Below are 14969 nucleotides of genomic sequence, written 5' to 3'. Positions count from 1 at the left end.
GTGGAATGAGTTCACATCGGAGGGTCCAGACCGGTGGGGGGTTTAGAAATAAAGTAGACACTCGTTGGATGAGTTAAGGCTTGAGACAAGGTTGGGTGAGGGAGGGGGTTTGCGATGGGGGGAGGGGGGGTTTGCGATGGGGGGAGGGGGGGTTTGCGATGGGGGGAGGGGGGGGTTTGCGATGGGGGGAGGGGGGGGTTTGCGATGGGGGGAGGGGGGGGTTTGCGATGGGGGGAGGGGGGGGTTTGCGATGGGGGGAGGGGGGGGTTGCGATGGGGGGAGGGGGGGGTTGCGATGGGGGGAGGGGGGGGTTGCGATGGGGGGAGGGGGGGTTGCGATGGGGGGAGGGGAGGGTTGCGATGGGGGGAGGGGGGGTTGCGATGGGGGGAGGGGGGGTTTGCGATGGGGGGAGGGGGGGGTTGCGATGGGGGAGGGGGGGGTTGCAATGGGGGGAGGGGGGGTTGCAATGGGGGGAGGGGGGGTTGCAATGGGGGGAGGGGGGGTTGCAATGGGGGGAGGGGGGGTTTGCAATGGGGGGAGGGGGGTTTGCAATGGGGGGAGGGGGGGTTTGCAATGGGGAGGGAGGGGGTTTGCAATGGGGAGGGAGGGGGTTTGCAATGGGGAGGGAGGGGGTTTGCAATGGGGAGGGAGGGGGTTTGCAATGGGGAGGGAGGGGGTTTGCAATGGGGAGGGAGGGGGTTTGCAATGGGGAGGGAGGGGGTTTGCAATGGGGAGGGGGTTTGCAATGGGGAGGGAAGGGGTTTGCAATGGGGAGGGAAGGGGTTTGCAATTGGGGGAGGGGGGTTTGCAATGGGGGGAGGGGGGTTTGCAATGGGGGAGGGGGGGTTTGCAATGGGGAGGGAGGGGGTTTGCAATGGGGAGGGAGGGAGTTTGCAATGGGGAGGGAGGGGGTTTGCAATGGGGAGGGAGGGGGTTTGCAATGGGGAGGGAGGGGGTTTGCAATGGGGAGGGAGGGGGTTTGCAATGGGGAGGGAGGGGGTTTGCAATGGGGACGGAGGGGGGTTGCAATGGGGACGGAGGGGGTTTGCAATGGGGAGGGAGGGGGTTTGCAATGGGGAGGGAGGGGGTTTGCAATGGGGAGGGAGGGGGTTTGCAATGGGGAGGGAGGGGGTTTGCAATGGGGAGGGAGGGGGTTTGCAATGGGGAGGGAGGGGGTTTGCAATGGGGAGGGAGGGGGTTTGCAATGGGGAGGGAGGGGGTTTGCAATGGGGAGGGAGGGGGTTTGCAATGGGGAGGGAGGGGGTTTGCTATGGGGTGATGAGTATTGCTATGGGGTGAGGAGGAGGTTACTATGGGGAAAGGGGGATTGCTCTGGGGGGTGAGGGGGATTGCCATGGGGGTGAGAAGGGGGTTACTATGGGGGGAGGGGGATTGCCATGGGGGTGATGGGGATTGCCCTGGGGTTGAGGAGTTCACTATGGGGTGAGGGGGGGGGGGTGGAGGTGAGGGACATTGCTATGGGGTGAGGAGGGGGTTGGGGTGAGGGGTATTGCCTTGGGGTGAGGGAGTTATTATGGGGTGAGGGAGCTATTATGGGGTGAGGAGGGGGTTGGGGTGAGGGGTATTGCCATGGGGTGAGGGAGTTATTATGTGGTGAGGGGGGTATTGCTCTGGGGGTGAGGGGGTTGAATGGCTCAGTCTCTGGGCTTTACCTCTCTCTGATGGTGGGGTACAGACCCTGCCAGTTACTGGAGTGGATGGTGTTGTTGTTGTTGAGGTTTTGTTGGTAGCTGGTGCTGGGCAGGGCAGGGGCAGTCTTCTTGCTGCTGCTGCCGCTGTTGCTGCTGTACATCTCCGCGGCCATCCTCCTCCTCTTCAAGGTGAGAATCTCGCAGCAGACCGGCAGCCGGCTGCCTTTAGACGCCTTCTTGGATTTCTTCACCGCCGCTGGAAGCATGAGGAAGAAAGTCAGACACTTCATATTCCTGCCCTTGGCATCAACCATGGGTGCATCTGCTCTGGCAGCCTAAAGGTGCTGGGGTCTGGGGAGGGAGAGACAGAGAGAGAGAAGTGGGGCAGCACTCACAGGGTTAATCCTGTTATTGGGGAGGAGGATGGGGGGTTAGAATTCTTCCCCTGAAGATTGAAAACCTCCTCCCCATCCATCCAGCCAGCCCTCCCTCCCTTCCCCAGCACTCTCCCCTGTTCAGGTGTAACTCAAAGACAGCAGCCGCGTTCTTTGCTGTAACTGCAACATTCCCCTCCACCCCCAGTCCAGAGAGTTGGGAATCACTGGGAACTGATTCCTGTCGCAGATCCGGTTAGCAGTAAGCACATTCGCTGTGTTGCATGCACTTGGCTGAGTTTTCTGCCGCTGTGTGTCTGTGGTCGCTCCTTCTTCCCCTAGAGTGGCAGCCTAGATGCTGCAAGTTGCTCTCTCTCTCTCTCCCCCTCTCTCTATTCAAAATAATAAATAAACAGGCACCGGGCTTATCCTCTCGAACACCCAATCAACCACTGGGAGCCCAGGCTGCGACTGGGCAGAGGGAGAAAGAAAACTATACTGACACCTACTGTAAATGCTCAGAGTCAGTGCAAAGCTCCAGCGCTTAAAGGTACCTCCCTCGCAGCGAGCTGTGAATCACCAACACTGCCCTATCTCCACAAACCCTTCAATCTGATCCTCCTCCTCCTGGCAGGGCAGCTTCCCCCCTTCCCCGGGGAATCTTTTACACGGGAGGGGGGTACAAATGAGTGAAGACAGCAACAAACAAAGCAGCCTCAGTAATTAAATTGATTTATTTATTCGTGCCACAAGTAGACTTACATTAACACTGCAATGAAGTGACTGTGAAAATCAAGGACCCCACGCACCCCGGACACACTCTCTTCCACCTTCTTCCTTCGGGATAAAGATACAAAAGTCTGAGGTCGCCTACCAACCGACTCAAGAACAGCTTCTTCCCTGCTGCTGTCAGACTTTTGAATGGACCTACCTGGCATTAAGTTGATCTTTCTCTACAACCTAGCTATGACTGTAACACTACATTCTGCACTCTCTCCTTTCCTTCTCCCCTATGTACCCTATGAACGGGATGCTTTGTCTGTTTAGCGTGCAAGAAACAATATTTTTCACTGTATCCCAATACATGTGACTATAATAAATCAAATCAATCCATCAAGCAAACCAGCCTCCCATCCACTGACTCTGTCTACACTTCCCCTTGGCAAAGCAGCCGGCATAATTAAGGACCCCACGCAACCCGGACATTCTCTCTTCCACTTCCTTCCTTCGGGATAAAGAAACAAAACTCTGAGGTTGCGAACCAACCGACTCAAGAACAGTTTCTTCCCTGCTGCCATCAGACTTTTGAATGGACCTACCTCGCGTTGAGTTGACCTTTCTCTACACCCTAGCTATGACTGTAACACTACATTCTGCACTCTCTCCTTTCCTTCTCTATGAATGGTATGCTTTGTCTGTATAGTGCGCAAGAAACAATACTTTCAATGTATGTTAATACATGTGACAATAATAAATCAACTCAAATCAAAAATAAAAGTTCACCCGATATTCCTCAATCCTTAGTGGTCATGGAGATTAAAAGGTAGATAGGTGATTTTCCTCCCTCTCCTCCCCGCACCCCTCTACCCCCCCGCCCCCCCCAACCCCTTGTCCTTCAATCCCTGACACAGAACCTCAGAGGAATTGGGATTGCAGCAGGTTTGATGGGGAATGTACAGTTAAGGGGATGCGCTCATTAATAATCAGAGCCTTTTACTACCTGCTGAGTTGTGTGTGTGTATTGGGAGATGGGGAATGGGATGGAGAAACAGGAAGAATGGGATGGAGAAACTGGGAGAATGGGATGGAGAAACTGGGAGAATGGGATGGAGAAACTGGGAGAATGGGATGGAGAAACTGAGAGAACAGAATGGAAAAACTGGGAGAACGGGATGGAGAAACTGGGAGAATGGGATGAGGTCCTTCCAGTATAAGGAAGTGTATTTGAGGTAGCAGTGGGAGTTGTTGGGGTTAGAGGGAATATTAGTACAGACTCTCTCCAGAAATAGACACAGTAGAGTTGAGGAAGGGAGGAGGCAGTGTCGGTGATGGATCATGCGAAGGGCAGAGAAGGGCTGAAATTGGAAGCAAGACTGATGAATTCTGACAGTTGTGGCCGAGAGCAAGAAGTGAAACAGTCATCGACGGACCTGACAAAAAGTTGGGGGAGGGGAGTCTGAGTAATGGTTAGCACTGCTGCCTCACAGCGCCAGAGACCCAGGTTCGATTCCCGACTTGGGTCACTGTCTGTGTGGAGTCTGCACATTCTCCCCGTGTCGGCGTGGGTTTCCTCCGGTTTCCTCCCACAGTCCGAAAGACGTGCTGGGTAGGTGCATTGGCCGTGGTAAATTCTCCCTCAGTGTCCCCGAACAGGTGCCAGAGTGTGGCGACTGGGGGATTTTCACAGTAACTTCATTGCAGTGTTAATGTAAGCCTACTTGTGACACTAATAAATAATAATAAACTTTAATATAACCCAAAAAAACACAGCCATTACTATAGCCCAAGCAAGTAGCTATAGCAACACCTTTCATTTCCTTTATTGCTTTTTTGGAAAGTGTTGCAATAAACAGAATTCCTGGTCTGCTTGCTTGCGAGTTGAGTAATTTACTAGGGGGATGAACAGGCGCTCCGTCAATACTTTAATTTTCTTTGTTCTTTTAGTCAGAAGCTTTTTCCCAGGGTGGAAGAGTCAATTACTAGGGGGGCACAGGTTTAAGGTGCGCGGAGCAAGGTTTAAAGGAGATGTACAAGGCAAGTTTTTTTTTACACAGAGGGTGGTGTGTGCCTGGAACTGGCTGCCGGGAGAGCAGATACAATAGTGAATTTTAAGGGGCATCTTGACAAGTACATGAATAGGATGGGAATAGAGGGATATGGTCCCCGGAAGGGTAGGGGGTTTCAGTTCAGTCGGGGCAGCATGGTCGGTGCAGGCTTGGAGGGCCGAAGGGCCTGTTCCTGTACTGTAATGTTCTTTGTGCTAACTCCTGCTCACAGTGGACAACACACAAGTGTAGCTCGCCAGGTGTGTTGAGAGCCAGGGGAGCATGTAACTGGCGCTTTGTACGGCTGCTTGCACCTTTCAAATATTAAAGGGAGAATTCCTGCCCATTACAAGAGCAGAATATCGGTGGCAGTGCTCAAGTTCTTGCATCTATGATTCATGAGCTTCAGAATTGATTCTTGCCTTCTGGAGCGAAACAGATGTGCCCAGCTGTTCACCGCCCTATAACTCTCCCTGGTAGGAGCGTCTTCCAGGAGGCAATCCATTGTCTTTTACAACAGAAGCAAGAAGAAACTATAAAGTCTGTTTAATAATGGTGCAGTGGTCCCAGCATTAAAAGTCCCAGAATAGAATTCTTATAACCAGCGTTATTAAAACCAAACAAGCAAACACAGCAGAAAATGTCGCTATCCATTAGAATCCCGCTTTTATCCTCTATTTACTGCAGTGGGAAGGAACTCAGTGATTTATGTTTACTGTACATTTAAGCCTTCAGCTCTAACCCGCTGCTCCAGAGGCTTCGAGTGTCACACAAATTGACTGCCTAATTTCCCCCAACTTGCCTTTCTTTTCCCGACTCGCTTCCGCCTTCGTTACGGGACTCTGCAATCGGTTTCCACACGCAAGTCTATTTTTTATTTCCCCCCCCAAATATGTTTTATTTCACACAGCAGCATTTGCCGCAACTGAGAGAATAAGGCGCACAACAGATGTCGGTGGCCTGAAAAGGAACCAAAATACATGGGGATATTATTAGTTAATCAGATTCACACTTGCCACAACACTGTATTGTGTCTACTGCCGCCTGAAGTAATGACCTTACCACAGCACAATAGCAACCTGTGACAGCAGTTAGTGCAGGAAGAGGGATTTGACGCCTGTTCTTTGCAGAACAGTTGCTGCAATTGGAATATCATGCTAAAAGGGTTAGAATTACAAACACTGATACAAGTATACAAAGGTATAATCGCCATAGTCCCAGATGACCTGAGGGGCAGCACGGTGGCACAGTGGTTGTGCTAACCTGCCTCACAGCGCCAGGAACCCGGGTTCGATTCCCGGCTTGGGTCACTGTCTGTGCGGAGTTTGCACGCTCTCCCCGTGTCTGCGTGGGTTTCCTCCGGGTGCTCCGGTTTCCTCCCACAGTCCAAAGATGTGTTGGTTAGGGGTATTGGGCGTGCTAAATTCTCCCTCATTGTACCCGAACAGTGTTCACGTAAGCCGACTTGGGACACCAATAGATGCAATGAAGTTACTGTGAAAATCCCCCAGTCGCTACACTCCGGAGCCTGTTTGGGTACACTGAGGGAGAATTTAGCACGGCCGTTGCACCTAACCAATATTGTGAGCAGTTTTGAGCCCCATGCCTAAGGAAGGATGTGCCGGCCTTGGAGGGGGTCCAGAGGAGGCTCACAAGAATGATCCCAGGAATGAAGGGTTTGTCATACGAGGAGCAGTTGAGGACTCTGGGTCTATACTCGATGGAGTTTAGAAGGATGAGGGGGGATCTAATTGAAACTTACAGAATACTAAGAAGCCTAGATAGAGTGGATGTGGAGAGGATGTTTCCACTGGTGGGAGAGACTAGAACTCGAGGGCACAACCTCAGAGTGAAGGGACACTCCTTTAAAACTGAGATGAGGAGGAATTTCTTCAGCCAGAGGGTGGTGAATCTGTGGAACTCATTGCCGTAGAAGGCTGTGAAGGCCAGGTCATTGAGTGTCTTTAAGACAGAGATAGATAGGTTCTTGATTAATAAGGGGATCAGGGGCTACGGGGAAAAGGCAGGAGAATGGGGATGGGAATCATATCAGCCATGATTGAATGGCGGAGCAGACTCAATGGGCCGAATGGCCTAATTCTGCTCCTATATCTTCTGGTCTTACAGACCTGTGGGAAAAAACCGAGAACCTGGAGGAAACCCAGACAGACATGGGGAGAATATGCAGACTCTGCACAGACAGTGACCCAAACGGGAATCGAACCCGGGTCCCTGGTGCTGTGAGGCAGCAGTGCTAACCACTGTGCTGCCCCTACCATTGTTCCAACGTGCCATGAAAGCGGGGGCCCCCTCACGAATAATCTCAGCTGGCACGGGAATTGAACCTGCGCTGTTCGCATTGCTCCACATCACGAATCAGCCATCCAGCCAACTGAGCTATACCAATCCCTAGCAACCAGTATAACCTACCACTGAAAGAGGTTTCTTTTGGAAGGGAAGGGGATGTGGAAAGGGGTTTGAGGTTGCTCCATCTTATAGGTTTCTGTTGGTTGATAGTTCTGTCATAGCAGCTTTTCTGCTCCCAATTACAGAAACAACACAAGAGGTCACTGATTGGAGGTAATTGGTAATGGAGACATGAGGAGAAACCTTTTAATGCGCCAAGTATTTAGGGTCTGGAATGCGCTGCCTGCAGTCAGGCAGATTCAATCAAAGCATTTGAGAGAGAATTGAACTATTATTTGAAAAGGACCAATGTGCAACGCTACAGGATGAAGGAGTGCAATGGCACTAGCCACATTGCACCTACAGAGGGCCAGCACAGACAAGATGGGCTGAAAGGCCTCCTTCTGCAAAGACAGAGTAGAACAGGCAGCAGAAAAGGAAAAAAAGAACAAGCTTCCTTTATCAGATGATTAAGTGAGAGGTGTGGGTAAGTTATTGAGCAGCTGAAGAAGGCTGGCAAAGGACAAAGTCACTGGGGTGTAAACACAGGTTCGAAAACAAATAATGGGATCAATGACTCCAGAGAAAGTCTAGGAACATTGGTGTTCATCGAGTAACGACAGCTTGATGATAGGAGAGGAACAGACATTGTCAAAGTGGTGAACAAGGACCATCTTAAACTCAAAGAACTGAAGGATTCTAATCTATCTCGAGAGAAATCCAATAAAATTGTGATAAGCAATGACATTTCCCAGTAACATCTGTGGTAAACAGGGAAATCAACCAATAACATCTGTGATCCATGGTGAAATCTATCAATAAACTAGATTTCATGTCATTTCACCAACAGCCTACTGATTCCATAGGCCGCTTCATCAGCAGATGCAGAGACTAAGGGGTGTACTGTGATTTCAAATACACCCCTACGGAAGCATTCCAAAAAGACAACCCCAAAACATATAGCTTCAATTCAGCACATTCACAGACATGTGAAACCATTGTGGCATTGGCATCCCGCGGGGAATTACCTTTCTGATCTGATAATCTTCAACACTCACACATGGGCACAGATCAGGATGAGAAGACTTGAGAAGATCTATTGGCCAGATATGAATAATGACATTGAAGTGGCCATCAAGAAATATGAGGCATATCAAGACCATATGATAAGTCAGCTCAAAGCACTATTGATTCCACATGAAGTTCCAACCCATCCTTGGTCCAAAATCATATCTGTCCTCCTTCACGTCCATGGCACTAACCCCATTGTCACCGCTGACTACTCTACCAAGTACCCCATTATTTGACACAATATGTCAAGCACAATTGTCACGCACACTCTAAGTGTTATTTTCAGTTTATTAGGTAGACCCAGAGAGATCATTAGAGATAACAATCTATTGGTAAGTCATTTCAGGATATGTGCAAGAAGTGGAATATCGATCACACTACTTCTTCTCCTCATTACTCTAGACCTAATGGCCTTGTTGAAAGAATAATTCACAGGGTGAAATCCCTAATTCTCAAGCGTAGGCAACCCAAACAAGGTCTACACATTGCAATGTTACATCAGATAGCGAAGCCTTTAAGTGCAACTATTCCAACACCAGCAGACTCATTTCTGGCAGACCTGCTCTTATCCATTCGGCACTCTCAGAAACTAGAAAACAACTTTTAAAACTGCAAGAGAAGATGATCAAACTGCATGATAAAAATGCAGGTACAGAATTGCCAAGTTTAGAGTGGAGACAACAAGTTACACCGAGGATCCCACAGAAGATATGTTGTAAAAATCTCCCAGTTGTCACACTCCGGCGCCTGTTCGGGTACACTGAGGGAGAATTTAACACGGCCAATGCACCTAACCAGCACGTCTTTCAGACTGTGGGAGGAAACCGGAGCACCCGGAGGAAACCCACGCAGACACGGGGAGAATGTGCAAACTCCACACAGACAATGACCCAAGCCGGGAATTGAACCCGGGTGCCAGGCACTGTGAGGCAGCAGCGCTAACCGCTGTGTCACCGTGCTGCCCTTAGTGGCAACCAGTCGAGGTGGCAAGGATTTGTTCAGAACCAAGGTCCTATGGAATCATGCCACAGAAAGGCGCAACAGTGAGGCTTGATCTAGGACTAATCACAACTCCTCAACTACTATACACAGTCCTATTGCATCTGGGATATGATCCTGAATGCAGCCAGGAACAACATCCGAGAATTAATTATAAAGCAAAATACTGCAGATGCTGGAAACCTGAAATAAGAACAAATAGTGCTGGATAAACTCAGCGGGTCTGGTAGCATCTGTGGAGAGAGGAACAGAGTTAACATTTCGAGTCCATATGACTTTTCACCAGAACTAACAAGAATGACAATCCGTTTGATTATTGCAAGCAATTCAAGAAACCTCCAGGCGAGGTTACCACTACAAGATCTGGGCATACCAGTACATTCCCTTTACACTTTTGACAATCAGATTCCTCAGTTCTACGCACTTATGTAATGGTAACTAAACACAAGCATGAATCAAAAATTGTTGTACTTTGGAAGGGGGGAATGTATACTTAAAAAGAAAGGGGGATGTTGTAACATGGATATCATAATGCCATCATGAGAAGGGAAATGTGTCATGTGATCCGGCCTTAGTTTCGCTTTTGCTCGGAGCAGAGCAGGGAGCGAGAGGAACAAAATTACTCAGCAGAGAGCCAGAGTGGCCTCCTCTTGTGCTGTTACCATTCTACAATTCCATTCCAGGATTATACTCCCACTGAGTTACGCTGATACCCCAGGCTACAGAACCCTGTGCTGAAACATAGCCACTTTACATCAACTCAATCTCAATGATAGTCATGGATTCATAGAATCCCTACAGTACAGAAGGAGGCCATTCAGTCCATCCAGTCTGAACCAACAACAATACCACCCAGGCCCTATCCCCGTAACCCTACATATTTATCCTGCTAATCCCTCTAATCTACGCATCCCGGAACACTAAGGGGCAATTTAGCATGGCCAATCCACCGAACCTGCACATCTTCGGAATGTGGGAGGAAACCGGAGCACCCGGAGGAAACCCACGCCGACACGGGGAGAATGTGCAAACTCTGCACAGACAGTGACCCAAGGCCGGAATCGAACCCGGGTCCCTGGAGCTGTAATTTGGCCACTATTTGTGTGTGCAAAGAAGAAATATTGCTCAACGATTGAGGGCATTAAATATACATAATATTTCCTCCCTGACAGCACTGTGGGTGTACCTACAGCACATGGGCTGCAGCGTTTCAAGGCAGCGCACCACCAACTTTCTCAAGTGTACTCACCTGATGAAGGAGCAGCGCTCCGAAAGCTTGTGCTACCAAATAAACCTGTTGGACTTTAACCTGGTGTTGTGAGACTTCTTACTGTGTTTACCCCAGTCCAACGCCGGCATCTCCACATCATTTCTCAAGGGGCGATTAGGGAGGGGCAAGAAATGTTGGCCTCCACATGCCACAGAAAAAAATGTTTTAGAAAGTCAGATTTTAAGACTCACTGTGATGGGGGCAAGGGGGGAAACCTAATGGAGGCGATTCATTGCTGGCTCGTTTTAATCAAACTTCTCCCATTCTCCGGTTTTCACCCTATTCCTCTCTCATCTCAAGAAGTGTTTTCAGCAACTTTCAATCGCCCTGCGGGGGCAGTAAGCTGCATTTAATGTACGCTAAGGGTTGTAAGAAGGAATCTCAGGGGTTTCTATACGATCATAAGAAATAGGAACGGGGTGAAGGCCATTCGACCCATCGAGACTACTCCGCCATTAAGCAAGATCATGGCTGATCTGATATTGTTTTTTTTATTCATTCATGGGACATGGGTGTTGCTGGCTGGGCTAACATTTATTGCCCATCCCTAGCTGCTCTTGGAGGGCAGTTGAGAGTCAACCACATTGCTGTGACTCTGGAGTCACATGTAGACCAGACTGGGTAAGGACGGCAGATTTCCTTCCCTAAAGGACATTAGTGAACCAGATGGGTTTTTCTGACAATCGACAATGGTTTCATAGTCATCAGTAGATTCTTAATTCCAGAGTTTTTTTAATTGAATTCAAATTCCACTATCTGCCGTGGCGGGATTCGAACACGGGTCCCCCAGAACATTAGCTGAACTTCTGGATTAATAATCTAGTGAAAATGCCACTAGGCCATCGCCTCCCCTGCCTGCCCTTTCTTCTCAGTCCCAGTGGTCAGCACTGCTGCCTCACAGCGCCAGGGACCCAGGTTCAATTCCCAGCTTGGATCACTGGCTGTGTGGAGTTTGCACATTCTCCCCGTGTCTGCGTGGGTTTCCTCCGGGTGCTCCGGTTTCCTCCCACAGTCCAAAGATGTGCAGGTTAGGTTTACTGGCCATGCTAAATTGCTCCTTAGTGTCCCGGGATGTGCAGGTTAGAGGGATTAGCGGGGTAAATGTGTGGAGTTGTGGGGATAGGGCCTGGGGTGGGATTGTTGTCAGTGCAGACTTGATGGGCTGAATGGCCTCCTTCTGTGCTGTAGGGTTTCTATGATTCTATGTAATCCTCAATCCCCCAACCCGGTCTGCTCAACTCAGCTGGGAATACACCCTATTATATCATATTTTCTCAACACAACTTTTCACTCAGCGTTATCTGTAAGACTCAAAAAGAGATGTTTAAAGCACGAAATTATGATTTCTTCAGCCCGACTGGTAGCAGTTTGGAGGTGCAATGAATATTGCTGAAAGGATAAGACGTGTTGTCACCTTCTGATCATCAGACCAAACACGAGAGTGACTATTCAAGTGCAGTCAATTAAATAATTACAAATCACCCAATGCGGCCAACGCAATCTTCCTCTCCCACACCCAATGACGGTGCGGCAATCTCACACTGTAAACAGAACTGTGTTGTCGGAAAATATCCAAATATCAAAGGACCTCAGCTCCCTCCCCCACTCCCTCGCCCTCTATCTAGGCTCCCTGGGGAAATGAGGAGAACAATTTTAATCTCCTTGCAACAGTTTAGTGACAAATCTAATGGAAATGATTGCTGGAATAGGATTAAAAAGCCGCTCCAATTGACTGCCTTGTGCTTTTGTTTAAGATTGGCCGCATTCATTCCCCGACAGCTAAGGTAAGAACGTTGAGGGATGCTTGGAGAGTGCAGCATTCTGCAGGCACCCTAACGCTTCCACCCGTTGTGTAAGCGTGCTGGGGTGAGACAGATGTGGCGATCTCTTGGGAAGATCTGACAGAGGGTGTGTTGACAAGCTCGGGAATTTAAAACAAATAAGGCAGCCCAGGGTGTTTCATGTTGGGAATCCACGAAAGTCGGGAATAAACAATAACTGATACGAGTGGCACGGTGGCACAGTGGTCAGCACTGCTGTCTCACAGCGCCAGGAACCCAGGTTCGATTCCGGCCTCAGGTCACCGTCTGTGTGGGGTTTGGACATTCTCTCCCTGTGTCTGCGTGGGTTTCCTCCGGGTGCTCCGGTTTCCTCCAAACACTCCAAAGATGTGCGGGTTAGGTGGATTGGCCATGCTAAATTGACACTTAGTGTCAGGGGGACCAGCTAGGATAAATGCATGAGGTTACGGGAATAGGGTCTGGGTGGGATTGTGGTCGGTGCAGACTCGATGGGCCGAATGGCCTCCTTCTGCACTGTCGGGATTCTATGAGATGCGGATTGACACATTTGACCAGATTCTTTTGAGTGAAAGGAAAATCTGATTCACTTCAAATACTTTTTTTTTGTCTGAAGATGGTTTATGAATGACATTGTTGGTCAAGATCTCCTAAGGTTGTGATTGAAAAGTATGTGGGCTGCTGGCTTATCGAGAAACATTCTTGGATGAAAACATTTGTCTCATAGGATATTTAACAATCCATGCCAGTTGGCAACACTCGGTGGAAGACAATTCTTTGCACTGGAAGATCGACAGGATTTGGGCAGACCAAAGAGCGTCCCTTCACTGAGTTGAGGACCCTCCAGCAGCAGTTGATATTTGTCTAGGAGTGCATCCCTGGGAACAGGCTGGAGAGCAAAGAGTCCCACGTCACAGAGCTGCTCAGGATGAACCTCAACCAAAAACCACCTCCTCTCTCTCCAGACCTTCTTTGCAAAGGCACATTCCACAAGGTGTGCGAATGTCTCATCGCCCCCCGCCGCTTCGAGGGCAGCGTGCGGTGGTGCCGAGACTTCGAGTGTGAATGAAGGATCTAACGGGGAGAGCCTTTCCCACCACCAGCCAAACTCGCTCTTGTTTGTAAGTCCTGGTGATGAGGCATTCTGCCAGATAACTCTGGGCCATTTTCACCTTGCTGCTTGTGGGAGCTTGTTCTGCACAAATTGTCTGCTGCAATTCCCACTTCAAAAAATACTTCATTGGCTGTAAAGTGTTTGGAGACATCCAGTGGTGGTAAAGAATACTAAATGCATGCAGGTCTTCATAGGGATCTATCCTTCGTTATTTTGTAAAATACAGTCCCGGCTAAAAATAAATTTAAAACATTTCTGAATTTCAAAGCCAGATGGCTGACATCCTGACTGGAGTCTCCGGCTTCTCTGTATTATTTCACACTTCCTGGCAAGTTTCTCCATCATCTCCTGGTGTCGGATTTCAAAGAACAAAGAATAAAGAAAATTACAGCACAGGAACAGGCTCTTCGGCCCTCCAAGCCTGCACCGACCATGCTGCCCATCTGAACTAAAACCCCCTACCCTTCCGGGGACCATATCCTTCTATTCCCATCCTATTCATTATTTGTCCAGACGCCCCTTAAAAGTCACTATCGTGTCTGCTTCCACTACCTCCCCTGGCAGTGAGTTCCAGTGGGAAGAGTTTCCATTCACCGATGTTCGCGGACCCATTGTCCCCTTGCCTGATGCCTGCTTAATGTCGTCCATCCAGTGTCCCCTCGACCAATCCCCCCTTGATCAATGCCCCCTCGACCAATGCTCCCCCGACCAATGCTCCCTCGATCTATCCCCCCTTGACCAATGTCCCCTCAACCAATGCTCCCCCAGCCAATGCTCCCCCAACCAATGCTGCCTTGTCCAATGCTCCCTCGACCAATGCCCCGCCGACCAATGCTCCCCTTGACCAAAGCTCCCCTCGACCAATTACCCCCTTCCACCACTGCCCCCTCGACCAATGCCCATTGAAAATCATTTGGGAAATTAGAAGAAGTTCCTTTACCCCAAGTGAGATCTGGTAGCACCCAGATCCCACTCCCACAGGAGGCGGTTGTAGAGGCAAAGCACTTCAATCCTTCCCTAGTTGCCCTTGGAGGGCAGTTGAGAGTCAACCACATTGTTGTGACTCTGGAGTCACATGTAGGCCAGACCAAGTAAGGATGGCAGATTTCCTTCCCTAAAGGGTACTAGTGACCCAGATGGGTTTTTCTGACAATCGACAATGGTTTCATGGTCATCAGTAGATAGTTAATTCCAGATTTTTTTTAATTGAATTCAAATTCCATCATCTGCTGTGACGGGATTCGAACCCTTGTCCCCAGAACATTAGCTGAGTTTTTGGATTGATAGTCTAGTGAGAATACCACTGGGCCATCGCCTCTCCCATAATAGGTGAGAAAAGGGAGCAGAAAGGTATGCTGTGAGGCTGAGGTGAGGTAGAAGGAATGGGGAAGGAGAGTCATGTGGAGTATGATTGCCCAGCACAGAGCCGAGGGCCGAATGGCCTGTTTCTGCTATGTTCTATGGGATGTATGGTCTAGCTGCGGATGTAATCTTGCTAAAACGTCACCACCTCCAGGCT

General features: G+C 49.5%; 1 protein-coding gene across 2 annotated transcripts in view; it reads right to left on the bottom strand.

Annotated features, from left to right (window-relative positions):
- LOC144504661 (BTB/POZ domain-containing protein 3) overlaps positions 1-14969 on the bottom strand; it is a 61880-nt gene that overhangs the window by 22612 nt on the left and 24299 nt on the right. The window contains exon 2 of one of the 2 annotated variants that reach the window (XM_078230356.1): positions 1674-1908. In XM_078230356.1, coding sequence (XP_078086482.1) covers positions 1674-1825 — 152 coding nt within the window. In that variant the 5' untranslated portion in view covers positions 1826-1908. Of the gene's footprint in view, positions 1-1673; positions 1967-14969 lie in introns of those variants that run through there. The other variant, XM_078230355.1, reaches the window with a different exon arrangement.

The sequence above is a fragment of the Mustelus asterias genome, chromosome 15, assembly GCF_964213995.1.
Source record: "Mustelus asterias chromosome 15, sMusAst1.hap1.1, whole genome shotgun sequence".
In the NCBI taxonomy this organism is placed as follows: domain Eukaryota; kingdom Metazoa; phylum Chordata; class Chondrichthyes; order Carcharhiniformes; family Triakidae; genus Mustelus; species Mustelus asterias.
The sequence above is the reverse complement of the archived record's forward strand: the minus strand, read 5'-3'. Positions and strand labels throughout refer to the sequence as shown.